Genomic DNA, 16,031 nt, shown 5'->3' with positions numbered 1-16,031 from the left:
GATGGATGATGATGGATGGATGATGGATGATGATGAAAACCTTGGGAAACGTGAAGGAAAACTTGCAAGTCAAGTAACGTAACTTGTAAAACAAGTTACGTTACAAAAATCCGTAAGGTTACTTGTAAACTTGAAAACGCGATTTTATCTAGATTACGTAATTTATAAACGATAAAACGTAATATAACTTGAAACGAGAAACGAGATGAAGATTGAAAGATGAGTWYTTAAAATAAAMSTTRAGAAAGAAATTAAAACTACAAAGATCGAATCGTGAAAAGTTAACGAGAACCGAAGGCTTCGAACCGAAAGGAATATTCTTGGGAGCAACTTACAAAAGATTATACATAAATCTCCTAAAAGTATTTGTGAATTAGAGAGTTGGTTACCAAAAAAGTTTTTTAAAACAAAGCCTAAGGCTTGTATTTATAGTCCAAGCAAGGTCCCCAAAGTGGATGCCAACTAATAAGACAAAAAGCCTCTCCAAGCTGGGCCTTGACTAAGCCCATGGGCGTTGACCAAGCCTTGCTCTTGAATTAGCCCATGATTCCACGGCCCAAGCAGTTTCCAGCTCTCGGACAGGTCCTATAGGACTGCTGCAGGACCGGGCCCAGAAATGCTCAAAAACCTGCAAAAACAGGGGATTAACATTAGATATATAATATAACTACTATCATATGAAAAAGATATAAAAAGACTCAATTAGGACACTAATGGGCAAATAAAACAGCGGAAAATGGTTAAGAAAATGATGTAATAAGGTTAATAAATTAACACTTATCACTTGTCATTGAGCTTCTCATGATAGTCTAATCATAAGGATAAACAGAGTGTACCATGCATATCGGCACTTATGGCTGGTCTAGAATCGATCGAGAGAATGTGTTTGGGAAGTCAATGATACACAAGTCTCAACTTTAATTGGATTATAATTCATTGTTGGAGGCTTTATTTTAATTATTTATCGTCTTTAATTATTTGTATGCTTAGTCTAGTATTTCAATCTGACCCCCGACCTTTTACCCAAAGTGTAGAAGTTTGACAAGTTCACGTCCAATCCCTGTGGATTCGACCCTACTTACCACTATTACAATTTAGGTTGTAATTTAAGGTAAGTATGATTTTGTTATTTGTCGGGCTCGGCACCTGTCATTGTTTCTCTGATTCCGAAAAAACGTATAACTAATTTAGAAGAGGTTGTAGTGATTGAAGGTACTCCGATAAAAATCAGGCCAAGGTTTGAGATTTTAAGCAAGCTTTTATTGAAATGATAAAGAAGAGGAGGAGAGCGGGACTGATTTTGGCCAAAAATCTATTATCCGCGTTTCAGATGGTAGTTGATAGAGGAAAGGGTGATACACCTGCAAGATAAGGCCAAAAACTTGACTTTACTAACCATGCGAGAAAAGCCCTTTCTATCTTCTTAGTCAAGCGCGCTAGCTGCAATCAAACTAAAACAGTCAGCCAGATGGGGATGAAGTCAAGTCCGCATGGCCTTTATGGGCTGGGTTGGTTGTTGCCCTATCAAGATGTGTCCCTTCCTTTAACCCCTTTTTCCGCTCATTAGTGGATATTGCCTTACGCATAAGCCGTCAAACAAAACCTGCAATTTAGGAAAGGCTATAATGGCCATCCTCTCGAGCCCCGTCCCTCGATAAGATGTGTAGCAGGTTCTCTCACTTTTTGGCGCCAAACCTGTCAGCCCGGCCATCGAGAATCGAGGAATGACCATGTAGTCCTTCCCTTACGGGGTCCCGAGGGTTCATTTCATTCATTATGAACTCAAAAGTGAAGATCTTAAAAACTTCATAGAATTCTTTGTCCTTCCCACTGGTATGACCCCCAGAATAAAAAGTAGAGTTGTACACATTCGTTAAGCATGTGTACATTAATATTCATTTAATAAAAAAAGGTAAACAACCAAAATGCCTTCATATAAGGGGACTTAACAACCTCCACTAACGACCGTTACGTTGATGGACCAAATTTGTAATAATTTGCAAACCATAGTCACTGCTAATGTAATAAATGAACCATATGGATGAAATCCATAATTTCTGACATGCCACAAGGACCAAGGCATAGTTAGCTCTTTAACTATTTATCATATGATTTAAAATCTGGTCTTCTTTTACCCGAATAAAAAATATTGATTTATAGGGCTTTCTGGATTCAACAATGCCTAATTTGGTTTATAGGACCAACCATTGTGTAAATGGGCTCGGTTTGGTGGCGATATACATCTCTATATGGATAGATATGTGTTACCAATGATAGACCAACATATGTATGTATATATGTATTTCCAGATGAATGTATAGGTGTGTTCAGTGTCCAGATATTTTGCACATGTTTCAAATGGCAAAATAATATATATATATATATATATATATATATATATATATATAACTACTAATAAAAATTAATATATAATACATGTTAAATCATGATCCGAGTAATTTAAACCATACGGTGCAGTCTAAAAAGCACAAACCATAAAATCATATTGCAAGGGTTCTAAACCATAGAGGCTTGCGCAACAGCTGCCATGGCATGTCGTGACTCAATACTTGTGTCTCACAACATGTTAAGCATGTGACATGCCATGGCTTAATGCATGGTTTTTGTACCACGACATTTGATTTTTCCTTACGTTTTGAATGTCTTATTTGCTAATTTTTAATTTATAACATAATTTAACCTGTTTATTATCATTTACTCATTGAGTAATGGTACAGACCACATATTTTTTTCATATATATATTATGATATATGATATGCAGATTTGCCACCATAAATTACGTATTGAATAATGTCATAGCCTCGTTGTGGCTTATTGTTTGGTCTCGTCATCATGCCACGTCTCATGCCATTTACAACCTTGATTTTAGTGCGACGAATTTGAATTATACGGTGTTGTGTGATACAAAACGTGGGTAGTATCTTTAAAACCACACAGTTTTCTTGTTATGTCCGACCCGATCCTATCCACGTGCCAAACGCCTACCCTACTAACTTAACCCCAATTTTGAGCAAACCCCAACTTATTGTTGAAAGTTTTGTCACTAAGGGGCCGTTTACTGGATACTTACTCGGTAAGTGTTTATAGGTAAAATTAACACTATTATTTACTTATGCGGTAAGATTTTAGTCCACCAAAACGACATTGCATGCAACAATTTACCCGGTAAACGCTTACCGTGTAAGAGTCGTTGCACTTACTTACCGGATAAGACTCTTGGTTATTGTCTAGTTTTTACCATGTAAGATTTTTGGTTCTTACCATATTCATCCAAAAAGGTAACGTAACTTGGTAGACATTTACTCGGATAAGCATTTGGTAAACTTTACTTAATTTGCATACCCACAAAATTTTAGGTACCAAATTGTAATTTAAGTGGCTTCCCTCACTCGGAACACATGAACTTGGTTGCCTATTGCAGACTTCGCTCTCACCATTTTCATGGCTTCTTTCATCTTCTTGAGATCAATCAGAGAAACCAAGAATTTACTTCCCCTTACTTACCCTGTTAACAACTTACACACTTACTTTTTATCTTCACTCTGCCACGGAAAACACCCGCCACCGCCACCGCTACCATCATCACAATCACCACCAGTAGCTAAAAAAGTGCCATTCGAAGTCTCAATTCATGGGGTTTCTTGGCAAGATCCATATCACTGGATGTCTAACACCCATCACCCTGATTTCATTAACTACCTTCGCCATGAGAACTCTTACTCGGAATCGTTCATGGCCGATACCCACAACCAGCAGAACATTCTGTATTCCGAGATGATTAGTCGATTGCCTAATCAAATTTCCACCCCACCTGAACGATGGGGTCCCTGGTACGATCTATATTTTGTTTTATTCGCTTGCCGCTAAATCATCTTATTTTGATTTTGGAGGTGATTACTCATCGATTTTTGAGTTCAATTGTGATACATTGTTCTATATTGAAACCAATAAGTTGTAGGTGGCGATATTTGTTATGAAGTGTAGAGGACTTATCAAGTTTGACATGAATAACTGAATAATGTATTTGGATTTTTGATGTCGAGAGTCAAATTTTATGCATTTTGGCTTTGATATTTGATTTCTACTTGTAATTGTAAAGGGGGATTGAAAGGGATCACACATATTTGCACACCTGGGTCCTGGGGGTGTTTGTAGCTCAGGGGCGGAACTACTTTGCTCAAATATACAACATGTTTAAGTTCGAATCATGAGGGAGGCAGGCTTGAACCCCTTTGCTAGCCGCGGCCACTGAGTCACTGAAATGTCACCTCACATGTGGTTCCTAAGTGGCGTGATCCATGTGGAGCCGGTTGAGGTTGCGGAACCTTTTGCTAAAATATTTGCACTTCTGGGGAATATTTATATGGTCATATACGATGCCTTTGTTGCAGAAGTAGATTCATATCATAAAAATGAGTTCACTAGAATTTGTTTTGTTGCACCTCTTGGTAGTACTCCCTACAGAGCCAAAATAGCTATATTTTAAACTTTCGGGAGTCGAAGCCTATGTCTGTCAAAATAGTTGGTGAGGGAAGTTTTGTTAGGAACCCAAGACTGATTAGAAACCCAGGAACCACACACCGCGCACGCCTTCCTCTTCAGGATGAATATTCATCATGAATCACACATTCATGATGCATATGTTACAACATTCATGATGAATAACACGTTCATATTCTTGATGAATATGCCACGTGTCATGTCGTGGCGGTCCTCCGGTTCCTAATTGAACTTGCCTTCTAGCTGAAACGGTTGAAAAGTTAGTTGTTAGCTAACAAGCTAGCTCATAAACTAGTGATGTTTGGTAAAAAAAACTGGCCGATAAACTAGGGACGGTATAAACTAGATGGCAATGTTTGAAAATTTAATTGGGAAAAAATAAGGGGTAAAATTGGAAGAAAGCCCATTGAGCTTATTGAAACGCTACTTGAAGCAGTTTTTCAAAAAGCTAGATTATGTGTAACCAAACGGGAAGATACATCATGTATAGGAAAGACATGCAAGCTACACGAATATTCTTGAATTTCGGTTTTTCGTTTCTATTTGTGGATGTTTTATGCAATAAACTTGAATCATGTGTTTCTATTTTATGCAGTTGTGTGCAGACTGGCTGTTGAAGTTGATATGGTCCAATTTATACAGCACTGGCTGTTGAATCATTTGTTTCTATTTTAGCAATCGTTGTTTTGACATAATGATTTGATTTTTCGCTTATGGGATCAATTAGGTTGTATTATCAGTATATACCGGAGAGAAAAGAATATCCTGTTTTATGTCGGAAATTGGCTGTTGAAAGTCCAAACTGGTTGAAGTATATGGCCAACCATGCAAGAAGAAGAATTGTAAATGAAGAAATATTACTCGATTGGAATGAAATTGCAAAAGAATATGGTAAGTAAAATCGTGGACTATTTGATTTTGGCATGCACATTTTGAGCTCTCAACAAGTCACATTGTGCTCAATAACCTACTTTCCGTTTCTACCCTTAATTATGAGATGAAGAAATTCATTTTTCTCTCTATTTTTTGAGTATATAATATATATATACAACAAATACTCACACACACTCCTCACGTTTGATGAGGCTTGAGCCCTTGACCTCCAAGGAGGCTAGGATTTTTGGGTAATCCTGGTACCATGGGGCCAATGACCCTTTGGTATTACTCCCACTATTTTTAAGGGTAAAATTGTCATTTAGTTAATTAAGAAGAGTAATAATCACATGTTTCTAAAACGGTGTACCGTTTTCATTGTGGACATTTATTTTGGGACAGAGGGAGTATTATGCATGTGTGATTAGCAATCCTAACATAGCATAATCAAGATGTAAAGCAAAAACTTGCGCCTTTCGATATTTAGAGAAATAATTTCATTCTACCCTTATTTAAAGCAAAAACTTGCGCCTTTTCCCATTCTACCCTTAATTACGAGATGAAGAAATTAATTACTCCCTTTGGTACTAAGGGCAAAACTCAGTTCATTAAAAATGTAATAATTACACTTTTTCAAAACTGTGCATTTTCATTGTGGACACTTATTTTGGGACGGAGGGAATATTACTTATCTTCAGTTTTACGTCATTTGGTTTTTTGGTTACTTTGTTATGTGCAGGGTATGTTCACGTGGGTACGTGTAGAGTATCACCTGACCACCATTTTCTTGCTTACACTGTTGACTTGACTGGAAAAGAACGCTTTCTTCTTCAAGTTAAGGATCTCCAACGTGGGTGCAATATAACAACGATAAGGACTGAAGATGTCGTTAGCTTGGCTTGGGCTCAAGATAGTCGTACATTGTTTTATACGTTATGTGATCAAAGTCAACGACCATATAGGTAAGCTTCATAAACACAACTATCTTGTTCGATTTCAAGTGTCATCTTTACAAAAAAATTACAGATTCCTCTTAAAATGGACAGAGTACAATACACAACGCTGGGATCAGATCCTGTTAGTGATGTCATTGTATATACAGAAAAGGATTCAAGATTTTGTGTGGACATCACGAGCACAAAGGATGGAAAATTCATTACTGTGAATTCGAACTCGAGGACTTCATCTGAGGAACGTATCTATATCACGGGATATTTAGGGTGCGTTTGATACTTTGATACTTGGGACAGGACGGTACAAAAAACTTGTTGTCTCACATTTGGCACGACATTAAAAAAAAGTGGAACAAAAATCAGGGAGATGGGACAAGATTGATAAATTACTAAACTACCCATGTCAAATTAAAATCATAAAACCTTCCAGAATTCTTTCACGTCCCTACCTAACTCTCGACAGTCATGTACAGTCCTATCCATGTACCAAATACACCCTTACATACTTTTGTTTTTCTGGAGAAAAACTCGTGGGTTATTTTAAATCTTGATGGTTACGTTACAGGTGTACGTAGTAGATTCAAATAACCCAAAAGACGGCTTTCGAAAAATTCATGATCGTGTTTCTGGCGTACAATTCTTCTTGGAGCATCATAAAGGATTCTTTTATATTCTAACAAACTCGCATCTATGCAATGGAAAGGAATTATTAGACGGAAACTATTACTTGGCTCGATGCCATGTTGAGGGTGCTAAGCTGACTAATTGGCAGGTGTTTTTCTAATGATGTTTCCTTTATGGTACCTTTATTTGTTCTAAAGATTATGTTGAATCGAATTCTTTTGTCTTAGAAAATAATTACACCAAAGAAAGGTACTGGCATACAAGATATGGACGTTTTCGATGAGCATCTGGTGCTTTACCTCAACGGAAAAAATTCCCCGATAATTTGTTCCATCAAAATGCCCATTCAACCCAGCGATGAGGTATATGAGATGCCCTCCGTTGTACTATGTTGAACCATTGTATTCTTCTCTCTGTCCCATAATAAGTGTCAACATTTATATTTTAGTTTGTCTGAAAATAAGTGTCCACTTTCAAAAGTAAGTGCCTACTTTCCAATTTTTATTCTTAATTAGAGATAGAGAAATTCATTACTCTCTTTATTATCAAGGGTAAATTTGACCTTTAGTTAATTTAAAAGTGTAATAATAATATGTTTCTAAAACTGTGTGTCCTTTTCATTGTGGACATTTATTTTGGGACGAAGGAAGTACCAAATTTTGAAGTTACTGGAAATGAGCATGTTCTCATTTTCTAATTACAGAAAGAACTGGAGATTGATGATCTTGATCCATGGTATTTCCCTATGCCATCAAACTCATGTAGCGTTGTTCCAGGATCGAACCATGACTTCACAAACTCGGTATACAGAGTGGTGCTTTCATCTCCGGTGGTATAATTTCTAACCCAAAATTTCCTTTTTCACTCAATCATTTAAATTGTTTTTGTAGTTTCTTCTTGTTATTGGAGTGCTCCATATTAAAGGTTGAGGGTCTTTTTGGTTTTAACCGCCTAACTCTTTGGAGGAGAGGTCAAGTGTGCATACATCCCCAGACCACACTTATGAGTCAGGGATTGGTTTGGTTTCTTGTTATTAGAATTATCTATCTTGAAATGTCAGTCTTTGGGTGTCCATACTTTTAGTTGGTGAGTACCGGTAGCCCTTAACGACACTTTCGTAATTTTCTTTTTTGAAGTATATAATATTTATATATATGGCAAATGCAACTAATAAGCCCACACACCCTCTTCACCTTTCGTGAGGTTTGAACCCCTGACCTCCTAGGAGGCCAAGGACTACGATACCACTAAGCCAAAGGCCCTTTGGTGACACTTTCATAATTGATATAAATTAAATATTGAATCTTTCTTATATACACTAATAATCAAATCATTATGATGTACCAGAACAAATAATGCCATTACATCAACTATAATCAACAAATTTTAAGAATATGTATAATCTTAAGGGCCAACTCAATTGGCAAATAAAGGCAGACCTTGGGCTCCTTGGTTGCCAGTTTGAGCCTCCGTAGGGCCATTGGGATTTTCCTGGCTATTATTTTCAGGGACCCATGTGATTAGTCGAGGCGCGTGCAAGCTGGCCCGAACACCCATGGTTACCAAAAGAAATCATAGAACTTTGCAGCCCGACACAATTTAAGATGTTGAATGGTTCCGATTATATTTTCTATCCAACTAACAAAAAATATTGATTTTGATTCTAACGGGTGCTTGGTGTTAAAACTTTTTTCATAATACATGTTTTTAACCGCAGATGCCGGATTTAATTGTTGACTATGACATGTCCAGAAGATCGTTCTCCATTGTGCATCAAGAGGAGGTATTGGGAATTTCTTCCCAAGCCCGCAACAATGAAGCACATGAATGGATGAACATTTCCGATGCATATTTTTGTGAAAGAAAGGAAGTCCTTTCTGAGGATGGTACGATAGTTCCTCTAACAATATTGTATTCCCATAAGGCACATAAAATGGGCCAATCTCCCGGGATTTTACATGGCTATGGATCCTATGGGGAAGCTTTGGACAAAAATTGGTGTGCCGAGCGACTGAGCTTGCTTGATCGTGGTTGGGTGGTTGCATTTGCAGATGTTAGGTATACATGGCCATATTTTCTTTAGAAACATACGTGCAATACACCAAAGGGTCATTGCCTAGCAGTATATGTGTTACCAGTAGATCCCAACCTCCCTCCCAACCTCCCTGGAGGTCAAGGGTTCAAGCCTCACCAAAGGTGAGGGGAGTGTGTGTGAGTTTTGTTTGTATATAAATATTATATACTTCAAAAAAACCTAGGCATAAGAGCATCTCCAACAGATTCTCTATAATTTTTCTAAAATAGAGAACCAAAAGTTAAAATCCCTTAAGAAAGTTACATGCAACTCCTATAGATTCTCTATTTTAGAGATTTCAACATTAATTATATTATTAAAAAAAATTATAATTTTATCATCCCAATACACTTTTTAAAAAAACTTTATACAAAATAATGATAATAATTTAATCTCACTGGTGGGAACAAATAAAAAATTCATTTCTCTCTCCTCACATAAAGTTTTAGAGAATTCGCTAAACTTGGAGTTTTCTCTACTGTAGAGAACAATATAGAGAATCTGTTGGAGCAAAATATAAAAACAAAATCCACATTTTCTTTATTTTCGAGAATCTGTTGGAGATGCTTTAACGTGCCAGTGTTGTATTTAAGTTTTGTTGTGACATGGGGTGTTTCAATTTCTACCAATTGTTTTTGACAAACTTCATTGAGCACTCGGTGTTCCACCCACTAAAAGCTTTCTGCAAACTTTTTTTGCAAATTGGGGGTCTTCATGGAAATAGATGCTTTACTCTTTTTGGATAGGGGTCAGGTCTGTGTACACTTTACCCCCCGTCTCTACTTCCAAAGTGGGACATACTGAGCAGGTTTGGTTTGGTTATACTTAATAGGTTTTTTATATGTGCAGAGGTGGTGGTGGTGATGATCCATCATGGCATAAATGTGGAAGTGGATTGAACAAATTGAAATCCATATATGATTTTGTTTCATGTGGAGACTATCTAATAAAAGAGGGATATGTCCATAAAGACCAACTTGCTGCTGTTGGGCATAGTGCCGGAGGTCTTCTTGTTGGCGCAGCCATTAATATGCATCCGAAGTTATTCAGAGCTGCCATTCTGAAGGTAACGGCATTCATGCTTTCTTTTTATAACATAGGAATCCATAAACGTTAATTTCGAACTCAGAACCTGCTTCAACCACTTGAGAAGCCCAGTTGGGCAGAATTTGGTCGTGTTATTGTTTTCTTTTTATAACGTAATCGTGGGTATGGATTGCATGCCAGGGGTCTTTATTGAAATCACCTTTTTACCCCTTGGGTAGAGGAAAAGTTGCATACATCTTACCCTCCTCTGACTCCACTTTTTGTGTGGGATTCATTGGGTTTGTTTGGTTTGGTTTTGTAATCGTTGGTATGGGGAAGTAACATGTGAACGTTTTCACCAGGTTCCGTTTCTTGATATATGTAATACGTTATTGGATCCGAGCCTCCCGCTCACGGTACTAGATTATGAAGAATTTGGAAATCCTCAAATAAAATCGTACTTCCATTCGATTATGAAGTATTCTCCTTATGATAATATCTCTCAAGGAACTTGCTATCCTGCAATGCTTGTCACAGCATCTTTTCATGACTCGAGGTACACTTATTTACGAGAATTTTTATTCATTATGAATAGATTGAGTGATTTGTTGAATCATCTTACGTTGTTTTCGTTGCAAACTAACTATTGTTCTTCCGAAAATGCAAAAAGAACCCTACGATTGTGCAAGGACGAGTGATTTTGGACAAATTGGGGGAATATAATGCAGAAGATAAACAAGAGTTGGGTTCAAATGAGAACAGAACACGAGAACGGCCAAATCACATGTGATTTTACACTAAAATCACGTGTAAAATCACATGTGATTCATGTGAATTTGACCATGTTCCCTAATCGCATATGATTTCAGTGCCAAATCACATGTGATTTGGTCGTTTTCGTGTTTTCTTATTTCGACCCTGTTTGATTCTTATCATACTCGACACATTTTTTGGTCCAAAATTGTTCATTCTCGCGAACTATAGTGTTAATTTTTATGGCATTTTTGCAAAAATCCTGGTTAGTTTATGATGGTCGGGAAAACCAATCTCTTGTTTTGAATTCGTATCTATTTTAGAGTTGGAGTATGGGAAGCTGCTAAATATGTGGCGAGAATACGAGAAACCACATGTTCAAATTGTTCTCATTCGGTCATCTTGAAGACGAATATGAGCGGGGGCCATTTTGGTGAAGGCGGGCGATCTGGGCAGTGCGAGGAACTGGCCTACGAATATGCTTTTCTGATGAAGGTTATGGACCCGTTAGATGCAAACGAAAGGGATTCCAACTAAAAATCAGGTATGTCCTACTTATATGTGTCTTCCATTGAAAAACAAAGGGTGAAACACCATTGTTCTTCTGTGAGAATATGTGGGACCCTATTAGATTACTTTTCAAAAGAGCCTTTTGAGGAGTGAATGGAGGTTTTAACATATACTGAGGAAAAATGGTACAAGTTAGCTGATGTGGGACCCTAATATCTTCTCTACTGAACGACCACCCTTGTGGGATCTATTTAAAAATTATAGAGCGGTTCATAATTGTTCTTTTTATTTATTTATAGGTTTATGAAATGAATAGGAGGGAGAAAGCTTATGTGGCGGATACGGGTCCATGACTACGGATGCTCTTACTGTTCTCGTAGAGGAACCCACTCTCTGACATTGGATCTTCAAGATCGTTAGTTGCTTGATACCTGCAACGTAGGTCCCCTGTTCGAAGTCAAGCTTATAGATTGGCATGGACACAAATGAAGTGTCGTTTAACTCGGTCTCCTTTCACAATTGATGAGGAAATGTAGCCATTCGGCATTACGACCAAAATATAAAGAGGTTAGTCATGCTCGTGACGAGTTGAAGACGTGATTGTAAACCGAAGGGGGGGTTTTAGTTTTGCTTAATGAGCTTAATGGACTTACAGTTGAATTCGTTTATGGTTTACTTGTTTATTCCGGATTGATGTTAGACGCATGGCTTAATTCATTAAGCCAACTAATGTTTGTCTTCACCAATTCAATTTCAACCGATCCTTGGTCCCAAAAGTTACCATATTTCCCCTATTTTTTGGTTTATTTATACAAATTCTTTTCCTTATATATTGTGTTTTGGCCAAATGTTTTGTTGTTGTTTGCTTAGGGGCTGTTTGGCAGTTGCTGAATGGTTTGGTGCAGAATGGTTAAGTGGTCAGAATGGTTAAGAGGGCCAGAATGGTTAAGTGCTGAATGAAATAATGTTGTTTGGTAATTGTTATATGAATGACAGTAAATTACCATTTTAACCCTCATTCACATTTTCTTTGAAGTTGAAGTTGGATAATGTGTTAGGGCCGATTAACCAATCTGCTTTATCGATTCAAGAATCAAGAACGAAAACCCTAACCAATCTGCTTCATCGATTCAAGAATCAAGAACGAAAACCCTAACCAATCTGCTTCATCGATTCAAGAATCAAGAACGAAAACCCTAACCAAAATCTGCTTCATCAATTGCCAATCTGCTTCATTAATCATAAACAAAAAAAACCAAAACCCTAACCAAAATCTGGTTGGATTCAACTGGGTGTGTACGTTGGGTCCAATTTGGGGCTCCCGAACGCTGGGCGACGAGTTCGTGAAGGCAACAGGTGACCGGCGATGGCGAGGGGCGATGGCGAAAACCTAATCGAAGCTGTGGAAGGTCGTCGGCGATGGAAGCTGTGGAGTCTCACAGGCTATCATCGGTCGAGCGACAACCGAAGACGGGGACGGAGATGGTGGAAGCTGGGAAGGCGACGTGAACTCAGTGAAGGCGACGGAAGCTGTGGACGGTCGCCGGCGATGGAAGCTGTGGAAGGTCGCCGACGATGGAGATGGGGGGAAGGGTAACCGGCGACGAGAGGAAGGAGAGGGTGGGGGAGGAGCTGTGAGCGACGAGGAAGGGGGTAAAATTGGAAAAAGAAGGATCTGAATGGTTGAGTGAGGTACCAGATGCAAAATGGTTAAGAGGTGTTTGTAACCATTAAGATGTGGTTTTTTTTTTGCCAAACACTTGCAACCTCTTACCGATTCAGCGATTGGCTCTTAATGTAACCATTAAGAGCCTACCAAACAGCCCCTTAATGTCTTATCCACATTTATTAAATTTCATCTTATGTTTGAGTTATTAATATTGTTTTGAAATAATAAAATATATATATATATATTAAAGGAAGAAACAAAGAGTTGTTCAATGAGTTTTTTTTTATATTATTTATCTTTTTTCTCATTATTTTGATTTATTTTTAATATACAATTAACACATTAATTGCTAACCCTTTTATTTTCTTATCTTTTAACTTCATTTTCATTATTTTATAAAAAAAATTTGAAATCACAAATATATAAAACAACATATAATTTTATTTAGGGAAAATTGCACCAAAATGGAACAACTTTCACCTAATTCCTATTTTATGGAACCAACTTTCAAAATCGTCATTTTGGAGAATTAAATTGCATTTGATTCCTATTTTGGGGAACCAGCTTTCAAAATCGTCATTTTAGGGAACAAACTTGCACCTGATTCCTATTTTGGGGAACCAACTTGCAAAATAATTATAGAAAAATAACTAAAGTTCTTTTTTTTTTTCCAAAAATTAATGCAATAAAATCTATTTTTCATTTCAAATTTCGTTTTTTTAATTCAAATATTAAATTGAACATTTAAAAAAAAAATCCAAATTAGCACAATAAAATTTGTTTTTTACTAATGCAAAAAAAATCAATTTAATAAAAAAAAAATTAATTGATGCAACTGGTTAGATATAAAAATCTTGAATATGATATTTAATATTTATTTTTTATTGCATCAATTAATTTTTTCTATTAAATTGATTTTTTTGCATTAGTAAAAAACAATTTTTATTGTGGTATTGGATTTTTTTTTAAATGTTCAATTTGATATCTGAATTAAAAAAACGAATTTTAGTTATTTTTCTCTAATTATTTTGCAAATTGGTTCCCCAAAATAAGAATCAGGTGCAAGTTGGTTCCACAAAATGACGATTTTGAAAGTTGGTTCCCCAAATTAAGAATCAGGTGCAAGTTGGTTCCCCAAAATATGAATCAGGTGCAAGTTGGTTGACCAAAATAACGATTTTGAAAGTTGGTTTCCCAAAATAAGAATTAGGTGAAAGTTGGTTCCATTTTGATGCAATTACCCTTTTTATTTACATCAATACATGTATATTTTTAATTACATGAACAATTGTAAAAATAGAAAATTTTGAAATACAAAACTACACTATTAAATAATGTGGTGTAATGTAAATTATTACTGTTTGTAATTCTTAAATCGTATTGTCATGCCCAATATAAATCTTCAAACTATCCTACGAGATCATGCGACTATCAATTAGTCAAGGTTTTAACTGTTGAACAATTTCGAATTTCATAAAATCATTATAACATGCATTGTTGATCCAAATTTTTCAATATAAAAACAGAACTACTACAATCACTATTAGAAAAAAACGAATTATAACAAAAGAAAAATGAACCAAATACATATCTTTTCTCTTCTCTAAAATCTACAACAAACAAGTGGGAGAGGCATGATTCGAACCTATATAGAAAAACTTCAACAGATTTACAATTTGTCATTTTTGACTACTCTCCCTTTCCCAGGCCAAGCCCTTCCCTCCATTTAAAATTAAATGTTCCCAATACCTTTTAATCTTGAGAGGGATACTCGATGAGGGGTAGATTAAAGGGTTGAGTTCCGTTGAGAGGGAGAGTTAAGGTGAAAAGCGTAAGAATAAATCTCCACCCTTTGATGCACATTAGGATGAGATGTACCAAGATGCATCCGAAAAGTTTTTTGTAAAACCTAAGGATAGAGAGGTGACACCATGAGAATTAAATATTCAAATATGATGAATTTGTGGTTGAGTTTTAGTTGTCCCAAATTGGTGAAGAGTTAAAATATTTGAACAAAGTGACGACCATAAAAAGATGGATGGTGTCTTTGTGTTAATTCATGGGGTTTTCCTCATTGGGTTGTCTTATTTTGGATAACCCTCTTTGAAATCTATAACCATGGTTGGAATCAAAACCAATCAAATGGTAAAAGTTATAAAATACAAAACTACAAGTGAAACCAAGGATGATGACTTGGCAACATGAGGTTTGATTTTTCCTCAAATCTGAAATAAAGTTGACTTTCATCATTTCACATTGATAGAAATATGATAGTTTGGAAGAAGATAATTGATGTATAAACACGTGATGGAGCTTTGAAATCTATAAGAAGATGATGGGTGTATAAAAGCATGATGGAGCTTTGAAATCTATAAGAAGATGATGGATGTATAAAAGCGTGATGGAGCTTGGAAATCTATAACAATGGTTGAAATAAAAACCAATCAATTGGTAATTTTTTTGTCCAAAACGAATGCAGATGATACATTTTTTTTTCTTAACAAGGGTTGTGATTATTGTAGTACTTATAATAACAAATGTAGTTTAAGTATCTATTATATCACTTATATATACATAGAATGAAAGTGTTGACCTAATGACGTGCTTTCATTTGATGTTAGTATTCTCCAATTCATGATTTACGGTGTTGGAAAGGACGTTATAAATATAAAAACAATCCAGAGTTTTCAGACACATTACACTCCCGCTCAAGTCGAGACTTTAACTTTTTTTTTCTTAAATTGAGTTTTGATCACCGCGCTATGCACGGTGTCAAACACTAGTTTTTATAATATGTTGTTGATGGTAGCGCATTCCCCCGCGGTGCGGTAAGGCACCACCCTGTTGTGCCAGCCGGTCCCATGGGGAGAGTTTTCTAATTGCATTTTGGACAAGAAAGGAAAAAAAAAACTTTTAAAGCTTGCTGACTAGGGTTAAAATCGTAATTTATGTCTTTCAGACTTTTATTTTGTACAAAAACAAACAATAATTATTTAAATCACTATAACTGGCTTAATACATATCCGG

The 16,031-nt window shown here is 36.4% G+C and overlaps 1 protein-coding gene across 1 annotated transcript; it reads left to right on the top strand.

Annotated features, from left to right (window-relative positions):
• Positions 1-3,463: 3,463 nt before the first annotated feature.
• LOC112523280 (protease 2) lies at positions 3,464-12,089 on the top strand. The gene is made up of 12 exons (XM_025132808.1): positions 3,464-3,852; positions 5,250-5,413; positions 6,135-6,357; positions 6,442-6,586; positions 6,914-7,120; positions 7,200-7,334; positions 7,676-7,804; positions 8,690-9,030; positions 9,896-10,112; positions 10,435-10,628; positions 11,149-11,369; positions 11,635-12,089. Exons 1-11 carry the CDS (start codon positions 3,464-3,466, stop codon positions 11,360-11,362), a joined length of 2,358 nt encoding a protein of 785 aa, XP_024988576.1. The 3' UTR covers positions 11,363-11,369; positions 11,635-12,089.
• Positions 12,090-16,031: the final 3,942 nt, after the last annotated feature.

This window comes from Cynara cardunculus (assembly GCF_001531365.2).
Source record: "Cynara cardunculus var. scolymus isolate 2C chromosome LG 12, CcrdV1, whole genome shotgun sequence".
NCBI lineage: Eukaryota > Viridiplantae > Streptophyta > Magnoliopsida > Asterales > Asteraceae > Cynara > Cynara cardunculus.
This window is presented reverse-complemented; position numbering and strand designations above follow the sequence as displayed.

What these genes read in the sequence shown, in the direction of transcription:
- LOC112523280 (XM_025132808.1), top strand. Translation starts at nt 3,464, where the DNA reads ATGGCTTCTTTCATCTTCTTGAGATCAATCAGAGAAACCAAGAATTTA. An exon ending in TGGTGCTTTCATCTCCGGTG is followed by an intron (nt 7,805 to 8,689) that starts GTATAATTTCTA and finishes TTTTAACCGCAG; the next exon opens with ATGCCGGATTTAATTGTTGA. An exon ending in GCATCTTTTCATGACTCGAG is followed by an intron (nt 10,629 to 11,148) that starts GTACACTTATTT and finishes TATCTATTTTAG; the next exon opens with AGTTGGAGTATGGGAAGCTG.